Source organism: Arctopsyche grandis, chromosome 3, assembly GCF_051622035.1.
Source record: "Arctopsyche grandis isolate Sample6627 chromosome 3, ASM5162203v2, whole genome shotgun sequence".
Taxonomy (NCBI): domain Eukaryota; kingdom Metazoa; phylum Arthropoda; class Insecta; order Trichoptera; family Hydropsychidae; genus Arctopsyche; species Arctopsyche grandis.
Window position 1 is genome coordinate 30,846,884 of NC_135357.1, and position 27,540 is coordinate 30,874,423.

A 27,540-nucleotide genomic window follows, 5' to 3' on the forward strand; every position below is an offset into this window, starting at 1 on the left:
ATCAAGAGTCAGTACTAATGTATGTATGTATGTACATACATATATTATATATGTACAATAATCAGCCGTGACACAAAACATCCCCGTGAAGCCTGAATGGAGGAGAGAAGATCAAAATTCACTAATACATCACATCCAATTATGATAATAATGATGAGCGCAGGCTACCAGACAAATAGGTAGAAATAATCACTGATAACTTATGCTCACTAAGATGGAAAATATCGCATTCAGGCATGGCAGCAACGATGTCATTAGGAGGTCGGATATTTCTTTGAATAGGAGCCATCCGATAAAGAAATGTGCCGGTAGGACGTACAACTAACAAACGATGATGTCTACCACGCACATAAATACTAGGGAATACCAACTATGTTTTTAATATATCAAATATATTTCTCAAATTGTTACCAAGATTAATATAATATTTTTCGAAGTTTGGCTATCGATTAAACTTGAACATATTCAAAGACGCTTTCTCCGGCTTTTTTATAAGGAGCAATATGGCATTTACCTATATTTATTTCCTTCAAGATTTGTCATGGGTATGGTCAGCTACGCTTCTCTTGAACACAGGATGAATGTTGCCCTCATCAAATTCTTGTTTTCTATATTTAGAGTTTTTATCTCATGCCAATCTATTCTAGCGGAGATTGGCCATCATGCTCCGGAGAGTTTGATCTGGACCCGCCATCGTCCCCTATTTCATATTCCATTGCCAAGAACTGTGGCATATTTTAACTATCCCATTCCTTGAGGCCTCCGTTTCTTAAATTCACAGGATGGTGCCATTGACATTTGTCTTATCTCTTTTCATTAGCTGCACCACTTCCTCGGTTACGGGTGTCGTGACCAACTAGAGCAGCTAATAGTTGACAATTTTAATTGTTAACTAGGCTGTTATTAACTGTTGACTAGGCTTAATGTCATGTATTATTTTCTTCTGTAATTCATGTATTTTTTCTTCTGTTCTTAATCTGTTTAGCACACTCGTTGCTTTGGAGCAATTTATTAGGCGAGTGTGCATGATTAATTGATATACAATAAAACTAATAATTAAAATTTTAATTATGTTTTTCAATTTATTTTCCTATTGTACACAGTTAAACATATGCAATTCTTATCCAAAACCACCTGTTGACTCATGGCGGCAAAATTATTATTAGTATATAATAATTAATGGTTTGAGACTGGGGATTTGTGAAGCTGATTGAAAAAAATTCTAACAGTAATAATGTCATATAATTTCGAAAGAGACTTTGCATATACGTATGTAACATTGGTTGGTTGGTTGGGAACGACACATTCGATTTTTTTTTTCGATTTATAGGAGCCAATTCGATTTTTTTAGATTCAAAGGATTCGAATTCCCCGGAGGCCGGATTCTGGTATACATATAATTTCGAAAGAGACTTAGTATATATATTTGTTTGTTCGCGACAGTCAATTTAATAAAAAAACAAATGAGTATTCAAATAAATTTATATAAAATAAAACTATTCAAATAAATTTAATAAAATGGTAAGTATTAGATTAGTCACGTTTAAGCGGTTTATATTATAAATACCGAGCGAAGCCGGGTAAAACCACTACTGTATAATAATTTACCTTAGTGAGATTGAATAAGACAGTTAAAGAACAAGAAGAAAATGTACAGTGATGTTTAAATATGTAGTGTGTAGTGTAAAAAAGTTATTACGAGTCATAAATGTGTAATCAAATAAATGAAATATTCCGTTATGTTTGAAGAGGAAAGCTTTTTTGTAGGTAATTATGTATGGAGGCGTAACTTGAACTTTGTACTAAAGAATGTTGTGTTTTGGAAATATAATTGGGACAATAAGAAGAGAACGAAAAAGCACCACTGAAGTGTTTGATAGTTTGAGAAATGGACAAAACAAATTATGTAGATTTTGGTATATTTAAAAGATGTGAAGATGTGTATGCTAAGCGAAATTTATGTTGTCAACACTGTCGAATGTAAAATAAGTTGAATCACATACTACAATTTTTTGTCTCGCTTCAACTTGCACAAAACGTAAAAACAAATGTAGGCTATCTCCCTCTTTTCGGCAGATCATACGAGGTTTGTTGGATAGTTTGAACCGTTCAAGTTCTCAGTTGTTTGCCGGTTCTGGTTGTGTTCGGTTGTATCGCCATCGTTTACGGTTCGTACGAGAATTAGTCATTTCGCACGATAATACATCTTTAAAACATCACAGATACTCTAGTCTCTACATCTTACTCATTGTCATGATCTCTGCATTCATACATTTCGATTTTAAAACGATTCGTTTTATTTGAACTTGCGCTTTGGCAACTGAAGTAAAAAGGCGCGAGTACGCCAATAACGGTCGACCTATAAAATTGCAATTGTTAAGTCGCTTACGTACGCCCGTCTGTATGTTCATTCGTAAATATTTGTATAAAATTTGTATAAAGTACATATACAATGTAGAATGAAAAATAATTACAATACAAAACCGAATAGATACATATTTAAATTTGCGCGAATGCGCCAAAGGCGGTTGCGATTTGTATGTTTGAATTTTTGGTCATAAGAGTACTATTAATCATTATAATTATCGATGGTATTAAATATGACTCGTATCGGTAATTATGTACGTTAATTGCCCTCATTGTTAAAATATTGGCATTAGTAAGAAGCTTGTGTAATGGTACACAATGGTGCTTTAATTCACTACTAATTTTATTTTATTTTTATTTTTATTTTATTAATTGAAAAATCAACAGACAGGATGTACATAGATATGTATAAAAAAAACAAATAGTAAATAAATAATATATGTAACATCCGAGTCCAATAATAGATTTTTACAAAAATGAAAAAGATAAATATAAGGAAAACAAATTAAAAAGTAAAGAATAAAGGCATGACAAAATATATAGAACATTGCATAATTAAACTATAGTATTAAAATATTGGGAAAAGGTTATAAAATAGAATATAAGAAGAAATTGAAATTTACAAATATAAAACAAATGAAAAAGGTAAATACAAAATAAACAAATGAAAAGGAAAAGAATAAAAGCTATAATATGATTAAATACCACATTATATAACTAAACTAAAGTATAAAAATTTTGGAAATATTGGAAAAATAGAATAGGAGAAGAAATGAATCAATCGGTCAAGATTCTCTTGATGTTAGACCTGAATTGATGTAGGGAAATACCCTCATTCAGCTCTCCGTTAAACATACGATAAACGCGCTGCAGATAAGAATATTTTTGGGAATTAGTATTGAAAGGATCAAGTGAAATATATAGTATTTATTTATTGAAAAATCAATAGGCCTCAAATGTATTCAAATTCTCAACTCAAATTCATAAAAATAAAGGATAAATATAACAAGATTTTTACAAAATACATAATATATCTAGTACATATAATAGACAAACAAATGAGAAAGAAAAGAATAAAAACTAAATAGGACAATGCATAATTAAACATAAAGTGATATAATATAATTGGATAAACATAGTATTCTATAACTAATCGTAATTTAGCGCAACTCTTTTTAATATATATATTTTTAAAAAAATGTTATAAATAGATAAAAAATTGTGATCATCCAAGAAATCTTCGATGAATTTGTAGGCTGTTTTAAATTATTTTCAATTATTGTACAAAACAAAAACGTACAAAAACGCTGTATTTTTTTGAATACACGTAAAATATTCAGTCAAATGAGTAATTTATTTAAAATTGTTAAAACTTATTTAGTTAAATCTGAGTTGATTCCGAAAATTATTGCTATAATTGTACGCCAAACTATAAAAATCATGTTTCAGTAATATGATCACAGTATGTAATTGGCCTGGTAGAATTAGTAGTTAGTCATCTTGATTTTAAAGGGAAAGTATTCTGTTACTATCATTTAGGAGTGAATAAGAGCGAAATCACACAGGGAAGAACGGTACGTCGTCTGCTTGGCTCCCCGCTGTGGGGGTTCTCCTACATTTCTTTAAATATGGGATACACCGCTATCGATCACTGTTAAGCAAGGATAAAATTTTATCGAAAACACTCCAGGGGGTGATTTTGGGACGGTGTGTGTTGGGCGTGCCATGAATATGTGCAAGCTATGTCACATTTTTTTCACATATTTAAAAGCCGCGTTCCTTCCTGTGTGATTTCGCCCTAATAACACAATTGTGGGAACTCATTATTTTTTAATCCAATTAACCAATTACTATGGTATTTTCGTTTTAATATTCTTCTAAATATAAACGTTTTCAAACTTGTTAACTGCTAGTGTTATCCTATTTGATAATCGGACTTGTCTCGGTGGAATTATTGTCGTCCTTGTCGATGATTATATGCATTGGTATCTCGTCGAGAGAAAAAATTACATAATGATTTCATAAAATCGCACAACCGGTTATGCAGTTCGGTGTGCCAGTTTTGGCATTAATAATTTACAGTTATTGTTATTATTATGATATTCAGTTCGTAACCGTTTATAATCACCATTATTTCTTACCTACATAATTTCGTTACATTAAATTTGTATGTTTCGTTAAACAGCGACAATGAAGTGAAGGGTAAACAGATTGCAAGTGTTCACACTTCCCCATTCTGCGACTGAATGTGCCCCTGGATACGGCCATAGCCTACTGATTTAACGTATGTACTATTTTTTTTTATTGAACTTTTACGATCTTTATGTATTTATAAAATATGCATTTTAATTTTATTGTTTCTGCGTTTTCTGCGAGCGATCTTGACTATCTATTTTCATTGATCTTGATATAAAACAGGTTTTTTCCCCCCACATCCGAGAAAAATTTGGTTATAAACCATGTGTTATAAATATCTATAACCAGACACCATCAATGAATTTTGTCAGAGAGAACGTTTAAGAATTCAGCATGTGAATAAATCATTAGTTCATCGTAAATATTGGGTTCTGAATTGAAATGAATTTCATTCTTGTCGCAAACTTTCCCTCTCATTTATAAAAAGTCTTTTTTTATTTTATTAATAAATAATGGATTTAAATGTTGAACATAATATATGTATGTATAACTGATGTTTAGAAAACTTAAAGAAGATCGAATGAAATCTTTGGAAGGTGGTATGTTTGATAAATGAAATGTGTTTTATACTTGTTAAAAATATTGTTGAGAATATTGCAAGTGCTGAAATAAATCTGGGCGATTTATTGTTTCAAAACGTTCATAATTCAGTGTCGTAACGAGCCTTGGGACGTGTGGGACCGTGCTTGAGAAAATTTCGCACTCTCCCCAAACATAATCTTTGTTCTCGAACTTCAACTTTTCTTGCAGACAATTGTACAATTTTGTTCTCATCGTTTTTTGGTTATACATTCAATTGACTATACGCCGAATCGTATTCACCAAGAAAAAAATCAGATTCTCTTCTATTTATTATGTTAAATCTACCGACTTGATCCAATGCTTTTATTATTTCCTTTTAAAAACCGGTCTCTATTTACCCAACTCTGTCGCCTTCATTATCTCGACTAGGTCTAATCGTTTTCCTTTCTCTGGATCTTTGAGCGGATTGATGGACACGTTTGTAAACTTTGTATTATGCAGTCTATTTTTAAAGGGCCGCATTCACAGTTTCGAAATGCAGAAAATCATTATTGTACTATGTAGTTACTCAAAAGACGCCTTGTCTTGTATGCACAAGTGAGTCATTATTGTAACGTTAACTTATTTGAGATGAGTATCTCATCATAGTAATATGTAGTGGATTCATATTGCCACAAAAGAACAATGCATAGGAAGCGGTGCGCTAACTTTGGCGTACGACGCCATTCTAATTTTGAACATTTTCAGCATTTAAAAACAAAACAAATGGATGAAATTCTGCAAACATATAGAATTTGATGTAATTGTAGCACGTAACAAAGATTTCTCGACGTATTAAATGCGGCACGGTTTATCAGGCGTGTTAAAGTGAATAATCTTCACATTGAACTTTCTCAGTAAGTGCCGATGATTTGGACGATAGCTCGCCGTCAATATTTACATGTGCTTCATATCTTTCGTTTATTCTTATTTGATCGCTTTTTTTAATCCGTTGTGTGCGATCGCTTCTTATCGGTCTTGGGTCATTAAACGCCTATGCTCCGATCTGTAGTATCGATCGGTCACTTATCTCAGCAATCGGATCGTGAATCGCTATTATTGCATCCCTGACTGGGTTTTCGTCCGATGATGCTCCTACCAATTAAACAGTAATGATACACTCTTATTAGCTCACGCTTTTGCGTCATAGTCCCAGAACATCGTATGTACATATGTGTTATTTTTTAAGAGTTTTGCTTCTAGTAAGCTAGAATTTCATGAATCGTGATTACGCACGCTACCACCTCCGGCTGTGAGTTTGATTCATGGATTAATTTTAGGTAATTTATCGATTATTCGTGCACGACTTCAATATCGTTTGGTGCATTTGGATATCCCGATCTGAGATTTTGCAGTTGTAGTATAATCTCATACAGGTGTACAAACATATCTATGTAGACACGTTTAGAATGTATTCCCTTATATGCACCAATAGTAAGCAATCAGCAGTATACGTATGTAGCTTGAAGTTGTACGACCCAGTTCCCTATCGGAAACAATTTCTTGTTTTGTTTCTATGTATTGCCTGCTGCGTACTATGACCTGGTTTTCTGGTGAACATTGGCTATCTTGAGCTAAAATTTCACGCAAGATTCGTTATCCATAAATTATTTCATCAATGATGCTTGTAAATGGTGTTGCACTGGAATGTACTTCTGTCCATGGTAATGCCAACATCCACATTGCGTAAGATTGTATATGTATGTATGTACATAGTGAAGCGACACAACTGCCATTGTGTCGCTTCCTGTCGCATCGCGTCTCCTTAGTCAAAAAACTCAGATTAAACATAAAACATTTTGAGCTTCGACAGGAAATGTATACTTTTTAAAGATCTATGGATGTGAAATTTGGGTATTGAATGCTGAAATACTGCATACAGTCCAATTTACTCAAAGAAGTATGGAACGTTGAGGCTCAAATACACTGAATCATATGGCAGGGGCGCGTTCTTGGCCTCCTGTGGTAAACAAGCATGTCTCACAACCCAGGGATTCTTTTTCGACAAGTTTTGAAAAAAATCTCCTCTGAGAGTTTTCAAATATGAGAATCGCTGTCACAGATATGTCAATACAAGGGTTTTTGGCCTATGTACCATAACGTAGATCGGGCGTGCTAGCGTTTTTTTACATGTGCAAAACTATATAAAAAAAACATGAGCCGCGTACCTCTGTGTGCCCGGCATAACGAGTAGATATAGAAAACGGAATACGTGGATGAGAAGTATGACAAGGGTACTGTGATATAGTGGATAGAGTGAAGAGATTGAAAAGATAATGAGCTGGTCACGTAATTAGAATAATGGAGAAAGATGTGCTTGAATGGTATTCGAGCGAATATAAAAGTCCACAAAGACGGGTGGATGAAATTAGAAAAATGTGTGAGATGAGATAGATGAGAGTTGCTCAAACAGAGACGAATGGAAGCGTGTTGGACAGGTCTTTATCGAGCAGTGAACAGGTAAATGATTGTAGATGATGACGATCTATCATAATAATAATCTAGAGAAAACGTCAACGTATGTAAATATTCAGACTATTTCAATATAGCCCTTTATGTAAAAAATATTGAAAGTAATTTGGATCGGTACTTTTGCACATGTAAAAAAAACTCTAGCACGCATAATTTTTCCTGTGGTGCCCTGTCACAATCACTCCCTGGAGTGTTTTCGATGATATTTTATCCTTGTATTGACATATAAAATGGTGAAAATGATTTTGGTCGAGAGATTCTACATATATGCCGGCGACAATGTTTTAAATATGGTCCAAGTCCCCAAAATCTTTTTTTAATGGTATATGTCAGCATAACAGCAAATTTGTATTGGTTGTATAATACAATGGATTGCAGATCTACACATTTGTGACTGTAGCACCACTAGAGACAATTAAATATCAAATAAAATATGCGACAGAAATTTCTCCATAGGATATCCTTGTTGCTGTATCATGTTGCAATGTTGCCCTGTTGCTAGGTGTGTTGCTGCGAATTTAATGATCCTATATTTGAAGCCTGGTGCAAATATATGTATACCTATATATAAAAAGCAACAAGTGCTACTTACATACATATACATATACTTGCATGTACTTTGGATATATATCATTGAAAACCTTTGTTGATAGTATTGCTTCTGTATGTAATGTAACATGTTTCAATTAAATCTATATATATTTCTTCATCTCACAATTTAACAACTGACCGATTGTCTGCGACTTCCTTGCAATCCGGCTTTAAATGTCAACGAACTGAGTAACCATTCTGATGATTTATGACCGTACAGGCCAGGGTGACAGTCCTTTCTTAAAAAAGCCTTTTGTTTTAAATTTCACTAAAATCAATCGACTTTAATGTGTTCGCTTGACATTTTCCAATGGCGTCTGGAAGCGTTCCTAATTTGAGCAGAACGGATGGTGTTACTATTTGAACTAGTAAATGAGGCGCCTCGTGCTTTGAAACTGACATTTTAAATAACGATCAAAGCCAACTCCATGGCGTGCCGTAAAGATCACAAAATAATTAGAATACGGCTAGATCAATATCATCTGCACAGTGGTCTTCAAACTTCACTTCCGGTTCGTTGTAACTTTTTAGATATGGCGGAAAGAAGACACGGTTATATTTTATGGGTTATCCCTTTGCCGGATGACCGCCATAGACGTCGTCCGTAAAATGCCAATATCCAGAATGGCGAATGAATACGTATGTATAACATGTATGTATATTATATTTGTTCACTTGAATAAACTTCACAATATATGTACATATATTTATGTTCCAAAACGCGATTTACAAATTCGTTAAAAAATACGGCAAAAGTTGCCGCGGGCAAAAGTTTTAAAGAGGATTTTAAAAGGCAACGGATGGGATTAGTGTCCATTTGTCTTCTAGCTATTCGTTCGTAGCTAGAGACTGCGAGACTCGACTTTGTTTCTGAGAATCTTTTGTCAAATTTAGTTTTTTTCAATTAATTTATTTATATTTTGGGAAAGGCATCATAGCTGATGGACCCAATCAATATTTTCCTGGACCCAATTTAATATTTATTAATATATCTATGATATTAAACATGTACATATGTTTTTAAATTTTATAGATTGCTAGTTGTTTTACCCGGCTTCGCTCAGTGTTTGTAATATAAACATCTTAAGCATGGCGAATCTAATAGTAAATATTCATTTGTTTTTTTATTAAATTTATTTGAATCGAAAAAAAAAATCGAATCGTCATAGAAACTTTTTTGTTTACGAAGTTTCTCCCCGGCGAATGCTCCCGGCGTCCCCCGGGCCTTCACCCCCGCCGCCCCCCGTCCGCCGTCCCATAAAACCATAGTGTGTAGGATGATTTTAGCCAATTTGATGAGGAATCGTTTCAACAATGAAATCAGATACATTGGCAAACTCTGATAGGAAACGATTGACTTAGAGTCAAAAATTTCCAAGTCTGACTAGCAGCACTACAGATAATTCTCAGAGTAAATTCTTTTTAACCAAGGAAACCTCTCAGTGGTTAGCATTAACACTACCACCAAGCTATGCTTCTGGGTCATATTGACAAAAACTTCTTTCTAGAATCTGGCGACAAGTCTGTCGACTCATTTCTGGGATTTGTAGGCACCTCAGACCTTGATAATTAGCCTACATATAATATGTAACTGAGGTGACCATTTGATTTTGACCTTAAAAAGTAATACTGCTATCGATTAGTAGTGTATGAGAGTGGGCACACAAGATTCCCACCGATGCTATTTGTCTCCTTCCCGTATGAATCATTGAAGCCTTTCATGATCTGCTGTATAAATACATTGCATAAACTTGTACGTATGATAATTTTATTTGGTCAATTGGACTCGGTACAGTCGCCGACTGGTGTATTTTAGTGTTTGGGTTGACGACCCCTGGTTTCTGTGGTGTTTTGTTCCATTTTATGACGCTCAAAAGTTAGGTAAAGGTCGTTAACCGGTTGGTTCGTCTCACCTGACCAGGGCGTGCTCTCACAGCCGTCTGGAACAGTTTTGGTTCACTGGGACAACCGATAGGGTCATCACCCATCTCCATAAAAAATATTGCTAATGATAAGTACGACCAATTGGTCTTATTCTCACGAGTCTCACTCCAGATCATCAGAAAGATATGTACCTCGAAAGTTTTGCATCACGGTTAAATTATACGTTGTCAATTTATTTGCATCATAACTATGTAGTGCTCGGTTTGGTTTTTGTAATTTCAACTTTTTTTTTGTTTAGTCGACATTGCTGAAATATGGTTGCGCAAATGTGACATAGAACTGCTTGGCGAATATACCTATAAATCTAAATGAGTGAGATTATTTGTCAGTTGTCCAGTGAATTGATTTGAAATATGACTCAAAGTCGCTTGATTGATAAAGTACAATATGATGAATTGAGACAAGGCTAGTTAGTATCTTGTTCGGTGGTCTGTATTTTGAGACTTTGTCGTATTTAGCCTTTGGTTTCATGTACCCAAAGCCGAAGCATGTTTAGTATGCAATTTTGGTAAAACTTGCATGATTGATTATATCCGTTATTGGGTTTGGACCGTTAATAGATAGCGTTGCGCGACAACTGAATAACAATTAACGACACGGTTCAACTGTTGCGTACTGTCGATAGCGTCGTTTATTTTAAAAAGTGCTTCGTTGGTTTTGTTGTTTTTGTTAATTTTTTTGGATTAATAGTGGTCTAGGTGACTCTTCAATATGATTCATCTCGCGCAAGGGTCACATCGAATTGATCCCGTCTAATTTGCCTTAATTTGCCTCAGCCTCCTAATGGGACAAAATGGACAACGTGCAGACCCAGTAGGGAATTCGTTTGCGCGTTTCATAATGCCGTTTATGCAATCCAAATTTTGTGCAACGACATAATATTTATTCGAAACTAAATTGCATTATTTTGATTAATTGCGTATCTAATTATACTACAGTTCATATTTTTATAAAGTAGCGAAAAGTTTTAGGAAATTGTCGCTTTAGACAATCCAAATTCATCACCAATGTTCGGGCAAGGAACTTGCGACATGTAAAACTTTTACTCCCAAACTATTTTGTGATGGCGAGCTAAGAATTTGTGAATAAAACATCAAATTGGTTGTAGTTGAAATCATGGCACTTTTTAAATATTAAATGATTGAAACATTATTTTATTTCATACTACAAATTAAATATTTCTGAATGTAAATTTTTTTATTTAACAGAAATATATTTATTGAATGCGCAATTTATTTTATTCTAATGCGCAAATGATTCGTTCTGAGGAGCAAAGTTATTTTTATTAAATGCACCGTTACCCATTGCTCTTATGTTGTTTCATACATAAGCAGAAAACTTCTAGAGAAGTGCTCTTACTCATGACTGACAGCTCAAATGTACATAGATACTTGTTATGTAGTTCAGAGGTCTCTAAATTTAGTTAGTATCTTAGGGTCCTTTTGTAGATTAATATGACTGATCTTATAGGACAGCTAATGTTTGAGTTAACTCGAAATAGCAAACGCTTTAAGTAAATGTTTACATTGTTCAAGCACGCTTCAAGTTGAGTGCACAGTGAAGCGACATGACAGAAAACAACAAACTGTCATCGAGCTAAACTGCATGCGTTTAAATGATGTTCCACAAATAACGCGATGTAATAAGACAAGGAAGTTAATGAGGTGGCGTTGGTAACTTTATGACAATCTTCACCTCCTGTCGTTTGGTTTTTGATATAACGATCGAATAACTTTTACAGTAAGAATTTTAGTGGTTGGCGCTTTAATCTGTCTTCATTTTTACTTACCTCTTCTTACCTTGTCTTATTTTCATACCACCAAAAGGTTCAAAGATTAAGATTGACATACTTATGTAGTATGAATTAGCATAATGTTTAGTACATTGTAAAATATTTGGTACGAATATACTTTGTAACAGATATATTTTAAGAATGCAAATCATATTCTTTATTTAGACTAGAACTGCTTTTGAGAATTCGTTAAATCTAAAAACAAAGCCTAGGAGCAAGAATTCACACGACGAATGCTAATAAGGCAATTTATCGGTGAAAAGTGTGCCTCGTGTCGAATGCTCCTTTTAAATGCTTAACACCTGCTTTGTTTGTCAATTTTAATGTCAAAGAACTTTAAAGCGAACATTTGAACCAGGCAAGTGCAAATGACTCACATTATGTAATATATACACTTGGTTAAAACGGTGAAAGACTAACCTAGAGCCCTATATCTGTGTCCGATAGATCGTGTGTTTGACACCATGGCCGTATTTACGGCCCAGGAAGCTCAAATTAAAGTATTATGTGCCGTGTCACGCTGGGTCATTGATAAAATGAAAAATTGCTTCCTATGGTTGTTGTCAACGTTCCGAACCTGGCTGCCATGTGACCCGTGAGCCCCCAATTAGGCGCATTATCGAGTTGTTCGAGGGGTCCCCTCTCTGGCCTTCGTGATGATGATGATGATGATAATGATGATGAACCAACCATGAGAAAGCCGCACAGTACTCCAGGTCATGGAGGGAAAATCTCAGCTGAAACCTGGAAACTCACTATGTGACTTATGTGAGAAAGCAGCTCTGTACCCGAGGGTCATAGTGCGAAACTCTTGGATATAAACAGTAAGCATGAAAGTGGTCAATCGGTCAAGCCTTCGGGTTCTCGGGAAGAGAAAGCTCGTACGTGCTTTTGCACGAAGATCAGTGCTGAATGCGAAATAAGAAAAAGAAGCCGATCCAGATCAAACTACCTTGGACTGGTTTGAAGTTGGAAGTAGTTAAATTCACATCGAACCCATCAATATGTCTTCGCTTATTAGTTATATTTAAATTTATGAAGTTCATAATTGGATCTGTCTATGAAAGGTCTTAGAAGAGATGGGTGTCCCAAAGCAACCAATAACTAAAGAGCGGACCCAGAGCGCGCCGTTCATTGTTCAATTGTTGTAAATGCATTGTTAAAGGTTCACCGAACCTTTTTTTTGGACTCTAGCTTTGTAAATAGAGCCAAACCGCCCCGATTCCTGGAAAAATCACGGTCTCTATCCGCGCTCTACTAATAACTTATATACCTAATTTATATACATATGTACATAGTACGGCAACAGTAAGAATAGATGAGTTTTTTTCAGATTTAGATGTGTACTGTCTCCTGATATTTTTAATATATATGAGGATACATAATGATAAGAGTACTCTACGGATGGGAAGGTGGAATAACAATAGGCAGCAGAAAGATTTCTAAAATAAGATTCGCAGTCGACATGACGTTAATTGCCAGCAATGAAGATGAAATGGCTGAACCACTTCGTAGAATAGATAGAGAGTAGACACCTGGTTAAAGAGATAAACAAAAATTTTATTCGTTGACAGATTTGAGACTCTCATAAAGTCCAACGCTCTAAATTACTATGAGGAAGTCGAGGGCTTTATCTACCTGCTTTGATCTTAAGGGAAGGAGGATGCCAATCGGAAATCGAAACGGCGTTGATAAGTTTGTTAAAAATCTGGAAGAACCGCTCTATTATGAAAAGAACGAAGATCCGTTTGGTGCGATCTCTGGTCTTCCCCATTGCATTGTATAGAGTCGAGACATGGACCCTGAAAAAGAGAGAAAGGGACCGCAAGACGCACGAGCATCTCCATCCTCAAAGAACTGGTAGTCTTACAGAGACTCCACAATATGTAGGAAAAGGGCTATTTTATACTTTGGCCATATAGCCAGGAAGAATGTGTAGAGTCTGAAGAGGCTGGTAGTCACCGGAACGCTGAAGTTGGAAAGGCGAGCGAGAGGACGGTCTTCCAAGAGATGCTCTGGCCAAATCAAAGAACTGATGGGATCGTCCCATAACGCCCTTTAACTTGGCACATAACCGGGAGGAGTGGAAGTGGATCATCCATCAAATTCAAGATGACACCAATGAAGACGACGCTCAGCATTGAGCAAAAGAGAACGAATAAGAAGTTTATAATCAGTGCAAAACGTTTTTATAGCATAGTGTGACCCAAGACATACTCCAGATACTGTCCTTTTTCATATTCAGGTGCATATGTATGAATTTCAGATACTTTATAATAGCCATGAATGTTGTATCTACATATGAACTGATGTGGTTTTATGTTTCATAAATAAACATTTATGCTATGCTGACACTCCCAAAGTGTTTGTCATTCTTGAATTTAGAAGTTCAGATAATCATACGAATTGAGCATATTGGAATTGTATCTTTCTAGTACGTGGAAAGTACTATTGTAGCTATATTAGACACCCTCCTCAAAATATAATAAAATATAAACATAGTTGAACTAATAATTGTTCAAGCATTTAATAGAGAAGTTTATTTTTATGTAGTTTTATTTATGTACTACATGTACGTGCTATTGTATAGTTCGTATAGTCAGCGATGCTGTAAATATAAAAAGGCTCGAAAGATAAGATTTTCCAATAAGAAGTCAATAGGATACTCATCAGATTTATCGTCGAACGGACCAAAATGTTGATTATTCCTTTCAAATTTATGAATGGTTCTTCTTGTGACAGGAAGGGGAGGAGCGTTTCGGGCTAGGCCTGGGTTCTCGTTTAAAAGAATCCTCATTCACCTTTTGTGCGTCCTGCAATTATGGATTTCGGAGGGTCCTTTTATGTAGCTCCTTGGACGTGTCCTTGAATTGGTATGTGGAGTCCGTTTGAAGAAGAAGCATTTAAGGCATTCCTCAGAGCCGGAAGACATCTCGCTACGTGTCGAGATTTAATCAGGTCCGGTTCGTCCAGGAAGGACCGGGTTTGGCTATCTTTTGTCCCATACCGACGCGTCGGTAGACAAGCGTGTCATACTAATACTACGTACACGTGGCAAATTGGTTATTTATATTTTTTATTTTGATTTTTGAGAAGAAGAACATGTGCGAAATGCGAAATTTTGAAAACGAAAGCCGAATGCGTGAACCAGATGACGCTGCCATACCAAAATTGGAGTGAATGCTCTTTGGTCTGACGGTCTATGCTTGACGTATGGCGAAAATTTGCTATTATGCTGAGAAGATGTACTTTGATATTTGGCAAAATCTTTTCGATTGAATTTTAAGATACTTTCATGGTCAACTGCTTGTGATCTTTGGTATTGTTAATTTTTATTGTTTTTTTTTTTAAATTACGATGCGAAAAATTGTCACAGCCTTGTTTATATTTATGATATTTTATAAAAAAAATATTGTATATACTTTGTAAATTGATAAAATAGGTCATGAACTGTAATAATATAGCGTATTGGATGATACATATCTAATTTAAATAAATGGGAGTGAAAAAATAGCTTTACCACTTTTTCAATGAGTTGCAAAGAGGTGGTAGAAAAAGGCGTATGTTAAGCGAGCTGTCATCGCTCTAATCTGACATAAGATTCCGATGTAAATTTTAATGATTTAATGATTAAACTTATCTAGTTTCTCGGAGACATTAGCTTACTTGAATGTTAGCTAACCCCCGTATGGCGGTAAGATATCAAAGCGACCTAAAGAGTGGATGTGGTTCAAACTCAGATCACAATTTTTAAAGGGCAGGAATGTCACTAAACTAACACAGCGGAGCTAATAAAAAGGGTTTAGTGAAATGCTTTGAATACTTGTAATAAAAAACATTGAAATCAGTGGGAGTGTTTTTGAAAACGACTTTTTTTTACTTCAAATAATCTGTTAGTGAATTAAAAAAGGAATATGAGAATGTATAAAAGCATGTAATATTAAGTTTAAATGAGATGAGAGTAAAAGAGAGTGAAAAAAGTAAATTTACTATTGTTTAATTGAGTTGCAAAGGGGCGGTGGAAATACGCATATGGATAGCTAGCTGTCATCGCTCCGATCTGACACAAGATTCCGATGTAAATTTTAATGATTTCGTTAATGATTAAACTTCTCTATCTTCATGTTGGAAACAATAGTTTACTTCAATGTTAGCCAACTTCCGTATATCAGTAAAGTATCAAAGCGGCCTAAAGAGTGAAAGTGGTTCAAAACAGATCACAAATTTTTGACGAGCAGGAATTTCAGTGAAAATGTATGTTTTCCTTTCTCAAAGTAAGGCTGGAACGGATGTAACTATTCTGATCGCTCCTACCCAGAAGTTTATTATTTTGCGACAGTTTCTTGAAGTCATTCTTTCTTGATTCTTGATTCATGTATGCAAAATTCTGTAAAGTTAAACTCGACACTAAACCTGGTAGAGCAATAATTTGTCTCCAAGCAACTATAATAAATAAGGAGAATGCTTGCAATGTTTGAAAAGTGGTTTTCCTAGCAACAAATAAGGTACTATGTATGTATATATGTATATATAGAACGTTTAAAACCTTCTTAGTATTGCAGTTAGATGTTAGTCAAGACATTGATCTCAACAGATTTACCGATCATGTTTATATTTCAATCATTGCTTCTACTAAACATTTTGTTTATTTTTTTAGGATGGGGCAGAGTGGCTATACGTGCGTTCGCCACGTTTTCGGCTGGTTGAATCTCATCATATGGGTGAGTTTCGCCAATTATTACTCAGAATATACCCGAAAAATTGCTCAGATTTATTCTGGGTGCTATGCAACATTTTCCGGTAGGTATTTATTTTCATTATACTCATGTTTTAATCATCAAAATTTCGAACGTTCGAAATGTGATTCAACCGGCTCGATTCGTAACTACTCAGCACAGCTAGTGTTTCTACTCCTACGGATTTTGCCCACTCGGCGAGATCGTTGATCCGGGATAATGTGGCGTTGACGATGATGCAATCGACTCGAGTGTGTCTTGCACGAAGGTCGTTGTCATCGTTTGATCCGATGATGGTCTGCAGCATTGGAATATTAGGTCAAAATTGGATCGAAGCAATTGCAAAGGTTGCTTAACTCTGCTCATATTAAATGCTCACGAAAATTGCAAAACGGTAATAAAATGAAGTATTTTTCATACGACTCTAAAAGCATTAATTTTGCATATGGATTTTGATGACTTTTGAGTAGAATTTTAAATCTAGAGAGTTGTCATCGATGCCTTTATATGTATGTCATAGCGATCGTTTAATTTATGAGGTTGGCATTTGGGCTCATCTCTTTTTTTTTTTGCATAAAACTTGATAAATCAAGTATTGCTGCGATATATATATATACAAATTACATGTGTACCAGTGGTGTGCTGTGAAATTCTCCCTATTTTTGTCGCACAAACTTATTAACGTGTGCGCGAGCAGGATACAAGGGGACTCGGTGACGTCATACCGAGTCCCCTTGTATCCTACTCGCGCACAAGTAATTACAATCACAATTTCAAAACAAGGAGATTTTCACGGCACGCCACTGGTATGTATCTACTTCAGATGTATGTATGTAAAGTAGGTCTAACTTTATTACAAAAAAATTGATAGGTTTGTTGGGGAAAGTTAATTTGAAAGATTTGATTTTATTTACAAATATCAATAATTGTACGATCGAATCGGATATTTTAACGTATGTATATGTATGTACATAGATATGGTGTCTTTTATTTTTTGGATTTTGAGATAACTATTTTAGATATCACATGTAGACTGTTTCTTGTAACTAGTCTTCGGCGTTGGCTGGGTATTCGTCAAATAACAATAGACCGCTACAAAGCAAGAGAGTAAAAGACCATGGTTGACAATAGTGAACCATTTTTTGTGCCAAAATCATCGTCCCAATGCTAATCTCTGCGTATTACTGGTCTTCAGCATTGGCCGGATGCTTTTTAAATAACAATAGACCGCTATAGTAGTGTTCAAAGCAAGACAGCAGAAAAAGCATGGTTTTACTAAGAAATTGACAATAGTGAACCATTTTTTGTGCGAAAAGCATCCATCGATCGCCGATCTTCGCTTATTAACAGATTTAGGCGTTGGTTTGATGCTCGTCAAATAACAATATTCTTCATTATCGTTCAAAGCAATAGAGCAAAAAAACATGGTTGACAATAGTGAACCATTTTTTGTGCATAAAGCATCGTCCGAACGCCGCCTTTTACTTATTACAACAAATTATTGAAGATTGTATCCTTATTGGGCAGGACCAGTGGGCTGAGAGCACTGGTACGAGAAAAACTCGTACTTTCTACTGCACGATCTTTTTATCGCTTTATTGGTTGTTGATATATGATGGATCGAATTTAAATTGATTTCTCAAGATTTTTCAGACAATCTATTGTACTTCGATTTAATAATTTATATTTGCTTTCCTTAGAAATAATAGAAATTTAAGGCTACTCCTTACCGATACTTAACGAAATTTGAAATTCCATTAAATTTGCAAATAAGATGTATGCAGTTTTGAAACAAAAGTTTTCCTCATATTGAAATTCATATACATATGTACAATCAATTAGCATTGTTAACACTTTGACATTAACAGTACACATTTTACAGTTAGCTAGCCAAAAAATATGTCCAAAAATAAAAGTTTGACCGTTGCCGATTTATAAATGTATTGGCTATTCAGTTTTATGGTTTTTGATTATGCTAAAATACTTGTTTTATTACGTATAGTCTCACTTTCATTGTGACATCATTATGGTGTTAATAGTAATAAAATAATAAAAACAGATCCATTATGTTTATTTTTTTTGAATATTTTATAAACTAGTTTCAGTGGGACTTCCTTTTAAGTTAAAAGGAACGAACTTACAAAACAACTACATAGTATGTATATAATTTAACTTTCTTTTATTTTGGTTAAGTGGCGGAAAAGTTACTGACTATCATTTGCAGTCGCAAAAAAGCTTCGATTTCTAAATAACAAAGCGCAGAGAAGAATAATGGCTTATTGTTTTTTAATAAGAACATAGTTCTTCCTGATCTAATGGCATTATATTTATTCACACGTCGTTGCTTGCACTATTGTTTTAAATTCCCCAACTATAAACATACTTTCAATGCTCGTCTTTCATGTTCAAACCAATCCAATTATATTTTTCATTGTAAATTTTCAGATTTCTGGATGCCTGCTGGTCAGTGGAGGGGTTTGGCTGAGGGTCCAGTATCCCGGACAGAGCACCCTCTTACCGCACCGAGATGGAGTCGGATTGGATTCTTTCCTGATCGGAATAGGAGCCATCTGCTTCTTGGTGGCCTTCCTGGGATGCTGTGGATCAATGATGCAGTCTAGGTGTCTGCTGGTCACCGTGAGTGTCTAACGGGGAAACTAGATATGGATGATCCACTTAAAAAAGCAATCGATAGGCTCGACAGGTGGTTTCTGCGGTGAAGAGATCGGTTCACTTTAACATCATTGAAACTTATTTGAATTGTATTCGGCATTGAATGTATGAACGTATTGTATAAAAACAGTCAGGACATAAAAGTCACATGTAATGATTTATTTTCAATGTATAAATATTCATTATATTATTGTAAAGCTCATGACTTTCGAATTGTCCTCCTACGATGCGGTCCATTGGCCTTCTGGTCTTCGATTGTTTGATAAAAAGACCAATGCTTAGAAACGCAGCTTCGTTCTCGGAGGGGACTCAGAACGTTTTGCACTTTCACTAGCCACTCTTGGTGAAAGTACCAGAAATGTGCATCACGACACTCGCCGAAATGATGTGTAAATGTAGCTTTTTGGTCTCAAAGTGTACAACTTTCATATTTGTAATGATGATGATTCGTCTAGTCACTTATACATATGAAGCATTTACGCTTGTATAATTTCGCGCGTATCAATTTACAGTGTTGGCCTTTATTCTAATTTTTTTCCGCAGTGTCTGCTCACTTTGTCGCTTGAGTCACACGTTACAGTTATTTGGCAGTCGAGTTGTGCACACGTCAATCTCAATGTCATTCCGTCAACGTTCACCAAAATGTAGTAATGACCAACATTATGCACTTACATAGTATATCAATCATATAAAACAGACTATATTTTAGGAATCTTATTACTTTATCATCTTGAGTCACCTTCGGCTCGCAGACGATATAGTTTTAATAGCTCGCGCGATACAGCTGACCTACTTAACAGATCAACACAGCTGGACAGGGAAAGTAGGAAAGTAGGATTAAAAATTAGCGTAGATAAGACCAAACTAATGTTTAATAGTTATTGCATGCCTGATAGCATCTCATTCAGTGGCGGCTCGTCCATATGGGCTGCGGGACTGCAGCCTCCTAGTACAGTACACAGTGCCGGTTTTAGGGGGGGGGGGGCTAGGTCGGGTGGCGCCCGAGGGCGCCAAATGAGTTAGGGCGCCGAACGATGCGCCAAAGGCGCTTTAAAATTTAAAATAAGAGCGCCAAAAGCCATTCAAAATTTTAGATTAGAGCGCCAAAGTCGAAAGTTTTTTCTAAGGGTGTTTAGAAAAAATTGCCCGAGGGTGGAATCGGGTGTAAGGCCGGAACTGACAGTACAAATGCATGCTATTTTTGTCGTCCACATGGGCTGCGGGGCTGCAGCCTCCCAGTATAATACATATTCAAGCTATATTTGTTTTCATTCGATCACCGGTTTGGTTAACGAGCTACTACAGCCTGAATAATCTCTGCAGCCTCCCCACTATGAAATCTCACGAGCCGCTACTATTCTCATTAGATAATAAAATAGTAGAAGTAGTAAATAATTATTTATGTCAAATAATTGACATGTCCGATAGTAAAGAAGAAGAAATAAAGAGGCGTATGAAACTAGGATGGAGTGCATTTGGACGAATGAATGTTGTTTTTAAATAAAAAAAATGCCACTGCCTGAAGAAAAAGATTTTTTATCAATGCGTTTTGCCAGAGATGACGTATTGATGCGAAACTTGGACATTGAATGCCAAGATGCTGCAGAAAGTTCAATGCACTCAAAGCAGTATGGAACTCTGTATGCTTGGCATGATGAGGAAAGATAGGAAACGGAATACGTGGGTGAGAAGTATGACAAAAGTAGTGGATATAGTGGATAGAGTGAAGATATTGAAATGGCAATGGGCTAGAAGAACGAACTAGAAGAACGGACGAAAGGTGAACTAAAGAAATACTAGAATGATTCCCAAGAGAATGCAAAAGGGCAAAGGGAAGACCACAGGGAAGATGGGTAGATGAAATACGGAAAATGTGTGGTGTGAGATGGATGAGAGTTGCGCAAAACAGAGACGAGTGGAAGCGTGTTGGAGAGGCCTTCATCCAGCAGTGGATAGTGAGATGATGATGATGATTACTTTATCACTGATATTTTATATCGATATACATATGATAATAGTTTCAATACGTGAGCTGTTATATTTGAAAGTGGCGGAAGTCCAATTTTCAGTTACAAAAACAAAATCACTTATTTTAATCCGATGTGTTAAGAACCTCGGAAAAGCAGAATAAACGTATTACAGGCTACCAGTATTTTTACATATTGTTAAACGCAAAACATTATATTAAATGTTTTGCGAAATATTTCTCAAAATAAAGAAAAGTGGACTTATGCCACTTTCAAATATAACGGCTCAGATGTACATACATATATATATATATATATATATATATATATATATATATACTTATACATAAGGTAATTTTAAAACTAAAAGTTTAATGCTCCTGTTCACTTATAACTGATCTTAATACCATATTATTATACGCTGTTTATAAGTTCAAGTGACTAATGACTGTAATTATGGTAAAGAGATATGATCTTTATGCTTTTGATTGACATGATTAACATGAATTTAATCGGGATAGAGAACTTTGTAGGAATTAAATTGTTCGTATCGTGTATTGTTTTTACCCGAGACCTTGTCTGGTCTGAGTTTCAAGGCAGTCTATTGATTTACAAATTAGATCATTTTAAAATCGATTTCTAAAACAAAAAAGACTGATTTTTAAATGAAAATGTATAGCCTCTGAGCAGACGTTCACTTTCAGTGATTCTTACACCATATACAAACAGATAACTTTATCTTGATAATAATAGCAATCGTATAAAGCTGTTTAGATAAATCAATTTTATGAGTTTATTGTTTGCTATACTTTAAATATAAGCAACACAATGCAAATAATTATATTATACATCTTACCTTTTAGATGTTCTGTACTTTTTCTTATTACACTTTTGTCTTTCATTTGTCAACGTTGATATTTTAAATATGCATACTAATGTTATCACAGCAGTCAATTTCAGTGTCAAAGTTTAAATCAGTTTTAAGATAACGAATCTGTACAGCACGAACACAAAACAATTTACATATGTATTCTGTACTTTTTCAGTATTTCAGTCTGGTTGTGATGCTGTTGTGCGGAGAGTTCGTCGCAGCTTCATTGGCTTTTGTATACCGAGAGCCGATCAATAGGCATATGCGATCCCAACTTCGGCACGCCATCAAAATCCATTACAACACGAGCGCCGACAACAATCTCATGCTTATATGGGATCACGTTCAATATGAAGTGAATTTATAACATTATTTTATTTTATTTTTATTTAATTTATACCAGGAAGGCCTAACAGGTAAACCCAATGCGCCTTCCTGGCCAAAGTCAATTATATAAACATATATGTACACCATCCATATATACAAAAATACTTACACGTATACACAAATGCACATACATATACATACACACATTATACATGCATATACACATAAACTCATAAATACATAAATACACATAAATTATTCATATATATATATATATATATATATATATATATATATATATATATATATATATATATATATATGTATAAAAATAAAAAATAGCATACATGTATAAATAAAGATAAAACCAACATACATACACATTATGCTAAATAGTAATATTACAAAATGAAAACAGCATGTGTAAATGGGTCTACGTGACGAGACAGAATGTTAAACGACAGAAAACGCAAATATCGGAAGGCAAAGATCGAAAATCGAAAGATCTTAAGTCGAAAGATCAAAAAAAAAAATGGTGCATGGTAAACGGTACATACTCACGTACATACTTACTTAATTTGCGCGAGCAGGATATAACAGGAACAAGAGGAACAGGCTTTTCCTCCCGTATTCTGCGCGCGCACATTAATACGGGAGGAAAAACCATGCACCATTTTTTTTTTGATCTTCCGACTTAAGATCTTTCGATTTTTGATCTTTGCCTTCCGATATTTGCGTTTTCTGTCATTTAACATTCTGTCTCGTCACGGAGTCCGTGTGTAAATATTTAGCTAGAAGTCATTTAAAATATGCTGCCTGACAGAAAAAACAATGCAGTAAAAACATCAAGGCTCCCAGAAAGCAGGTTAAATAATCGAATGGCTCTTGAAAGGGGCGAGTCATTAAGCACATTAGTTCTGGCCCGAATAGGCAGAAATAGAGTTCTCGGTTTCTCAGGTACCCTAAGTTTAAGATTACACAGAACTTCAGGAAGATGACATTCACCCCTTAGAATTAAAAAAAAAAGCTTTCCAAGTTGATTGCTTCAACATGAAGCCAAGGAGTCAAAGCCCAAGGATTATTAATTAGATTTCAATGAAAAGTTTTCATATTTACACAGAAACTTATGTTTTTTTTTGTATGAATTTCAGCTACACTGTTGCGGCGTGGACTCGTATGAAGACTATCGTCAAATTGACGCCTGGCCGGACAGCAGGATAGTACCAGACTCCTGTTGTCGGACAGGTGAAAGATCAGCTTCCTGTGGAACGTCTGGAGACGTGAGCAGGTGGTGGCCTGACGGCTGTGCCACCAAGTTGTCACTCTGGTTGACCGAGCGGCTTCACTATTTAGCCATCATCGGTTTTCTAATAGCATTCATACAGGTTTATATAATGGTAATTAGTGAAATGATATCCACTTGCATGTATTATTTTATATATGTGCTTTGTTTATTTTTGTTGTTTCAGCTATTTGGATTGATATCGTCGATGGTATTGTGTTGTACGGTTCGTCACAAACGTGGCTCACGAACTTACCAATCGTACCAGCCAGCCTCCTGACTGGAGCGAGAGCCACTCTCCACCGACAGATACACACACCGATCTTCAGATTGATATGTCTTTATATAAATATGTAGGTAACGGTAACGGGTGAGACTGGTGAAATATTGTATTGCTGTTCGGATTGCACCGTTGTTTCCTTGAATTTTTTCAATATAGTAAATTGTAAGGCTTCTTGTATACTATTCTTGCGTAGGGGTGGGTGGAGGATCCAAGTAAAAGGCCAAAGTCGTGTCACAGCATTTATTGATGATTAAGGAGATACACGCACTGGCAGTGCTCCGTCCAGAATGTCTTGATATTGCCTAAGTACCGCCTTACATATAAGGGGCAGGTCTCTCAGGGCATGCGGTTACTTCCTTATTGTTTAGGCATGTACCCGGATATGTATTCCCACGACACCCAGTCCCACGGTATCGGTGTTACTTCTAAGAACTCCACGGGAATGCGACCGAGTACCGCTATCGCCGCTAAGTGCATTCATTGTTTAGCCGACTTGCACTTAAGCCTTTAGATAATCCTTGAAACCAATTATAACGGTCACACTGTCTCTGGGATGTTACTTGGCCTAATCCGGGGGTCCGGCCTTACTCGGCGGTGTACGTAACACTATAATATAATGTTATGGTCGGTTGTAATAATGGTCAGCCATTTTGAATAATGGTCGACAATATTGAATTTTGGGCTATTTGCCAGATAATATGATTTAAAATCTAACCGATACGATGGTATGGTTATTATAGAGGCTATAATCGGGATACTCAATGGCTTTTTTTTATGTTCTATAAATTTTAAGCTAATTTTATTATATACATATATACCAGGAAGACCTGACAGGTAAATCCCAATGCGCCTTCCTGACCTATTACTAAGAATGCAGCATTTTTATTACATAAGTCGCTGAATTACAAGACACTGAAAACTTGAAATTAACGAGATATCTATTGATTTTAATTTGTACATGAATTTTATTGTACATTAATCATACTCAAATAGTGGTGATATAGTAGGGAGAAAAGTTGGTGCTACTATAGTATGCGGTCTACCTTAGCATGCGATCTACCTTTGAATCGCAGTCGATTATTTATTTGTTATTTTTATCATAGCAACGAAATTTTTATTACAATTTTTGTTTTTTCCTGCTGCCCCATAATGTTGTCGAAGCATTTATATCAAAATATCGTCATCAGATAACATCTCTCTTAACCACATCTTAAATGAATAGGGCCAACTTTAACTTAACCTAACCTATCCTGACCCTTAAATAAATAGGTGTTGGCTGCTAAGATATGTTTTTATCTTATCTTAGCATATCTTAGCAGCCAACACCTATTTATTTAAGGGTCAGGATAGGTTAGGTTAAGTTAAGGTTGGCTCTATTCATTTAAGATTAGGTTGTTAGGGATCAAAGCTATGCATAATTAATAAATAAAAAAATGTAAAATCACGACGTTAAAAAGGCAGCATCACTTTATTTCATTATTTGATAATACACATGTCTTTGAAATATGAATACACATTGTTTCAATTATATCAAGTTTAATAATAGATAATTTTCATTTCAGATTTTATACCTTGTTGCACATGTTTGGATATCTTCAGTTGAATTTGTATCATTTCCAAGTCTTCCTATATGCAAAATTGAAATATTGGGTCGGAGAAGTAAAGTGGCTCTCTTGTAATCGTGTACGCTTTTGAAACGTACAAAAACGAAATGGACTTTTATATACATACCTAAATTTTAAAATATTGACAAGTTTTATTTTGCGTGCTTTATTTTTTTTAAGACCCATAACGAATATATACTAAAAAAACTAAAACAACGTGCACATATTTATGCTTAACTCATCGCTAATAGTTTTCCATTTACTACTTATGGAGTTCGGTTCAAGTAGTAAAGGGGTTAAGGATCGATTGATCGAATCGATACTAACGTATGTGCGTCTAAATTTAGGCGTGTCTCGAGTGTGTTTAATTCAAATTAAAGATTAATTATTGTTCATGAAAATAATTAACTAATTTAGTATATTTTTATTTTTAATTTATCATTGTACAAATGCATACGTATGTATCTTTGTTTATATATGAAATGGAAGTGCTATTATATTCAATGTAATGTATGATGTTTATGTTTGACGAGTGGGTCGCCGAGATCGTTTACTGGAAAAGTTGCATTTGTTGATTATTATATGCTATATATATATATATATATATATATATATATATATATATATATATATATATATATATATATATATATATATATATATATATATATATTATATGTCTGTATTTATTGAAAAATATTTGCATTCTGTTTGTTGTTTATAATGAAATGTATGTAAGTTAAGGTAGTTTTAAGTTGTGTGTAAGTAAATTATACACGTTAACTATGTAAGTTAATTGTATGCCATAATACTATGTGAATATTATTAATGTGTAGTTTATTGAAGTGTAGTACCAAAATAAAATATAATTTATATATTATATATATATTTGAAATCAATAAATGATATTTTATTATATGAAAATCAGTTTAAGAAAGCGGAATGATTTTTATTAGATTTGAAACCTCTTCTTTTCCCCATTGGAAACTATCAATCAAAACGGAAAATTAATGTTCAAAAAAAGGCTTTTATGTGTGATTTTAATATCTATTAGATATTTTATTTAATTTTTATTTAGTGACCTTGAGTGAATCCCAAAATCAAATGTTATAATATAGTATAATGGAGTGGGCCACGAAATTTATAAAAAAAATCAACAAAGCCTTGTTTAATTTAAAATTTTGTTTTTTTTTAAGATTAGAGTAAAATATCTTATTGTCCTTGATGTAATACGTACATATATGAAATATGAAATGTACATAACCTCGTACTACATGAAATGTACATAACCTCATACTATATGAAATGTACATAACCTCATACTATATGAAATGTACATAACCTCATATTATGTACATAACCTCATATTATGTACATAACCTCATATTATGTACATAACCTCATATTATGTACATAACCTCATATTATGTACATAACCTCATACTAAGTATATTTATTTATTACAATTTCGCCATAGTGACATTACAGATTAGCTCCAGGTCGTCACTATGGCTAATTTATTACAAGACATTGAAAACTCATAATTAACGATACATCGAAATACATAATTATTACATACATACACATGTAAATCGAAACAATACCTGACATCTATGGTCAGATATTACAAACATCGTATAAATACGATTAATAACATTTTTCATGTAACAATACGAATTTTTACATTCCACAACCACAGAGACATCTATGGTGAGAAATCTGGCGAAACCTGAGATATAACAATAACTCGAGGCTTGCAACAGAAAATTGGGAAGGAAAAACCAATTTTACAGGAACCGTTTCAATGAAAATCAGAAAAATTGGCAAATTCTGATAAGAAACGATCGACCTCGATAAACCAAGGTCTGGCCAAC

At 34.7% G+C, this 27,540-nt stretch overlaps 1 protein-coding gene across 3 annotated transcripts; it reads left to right on the forward strand.

Moving 5' to 3' along the window:
* The first annotated feature begins 2,117 nt into the window (after positions 1-2,117).
* Positions 2,118-25,764, forward strand: LOC143909390 (tetraspanin-9-like). 3 transcript variants are annotated; one of them, XM_077427351.1, is made up of 8 exons: positions 2,118-2,168; positions 4,553-4,651; positions 16,581-16,644; positions 19,105-19,296; positions 22,346-22,525; positions 23,649-23,882; positions 23,967-24,132; positions 25,625-25,764. In XM_077427351.1, exons 3-7 carry the CDS (start codon positions 16,582-16,584, stop codon positions 24,057-24,059), a joined length of 762 nt encoding a protein of 253 aa, XP_077283477.1. In that variant the 5' UTR covers positions 2,118-2,168; positions 4,553-4,651; position 16,581; the 3' UTR covers positions 24,060-24,132; positions 25,625-25,764. The 3 variants fall into 3 exon arrangements, with proteins under 3 accessions (XP_077283477.1, XP_077283475.1, XP_077283476.1); XM_077427349.1 differs by having other exon boundaries at positions 2,120-2,168; positions 23,649-23,894; positions 25,625-25,749; XM_077427350.1 differs by having other exon boundaries at positions 2,120-2,168; positions 23,649-23,894; positions 23,967-24,136; positions 25,625-25,735.
* Positions 25,765-27,540: the final 1,776 nt, after the last annotated feature.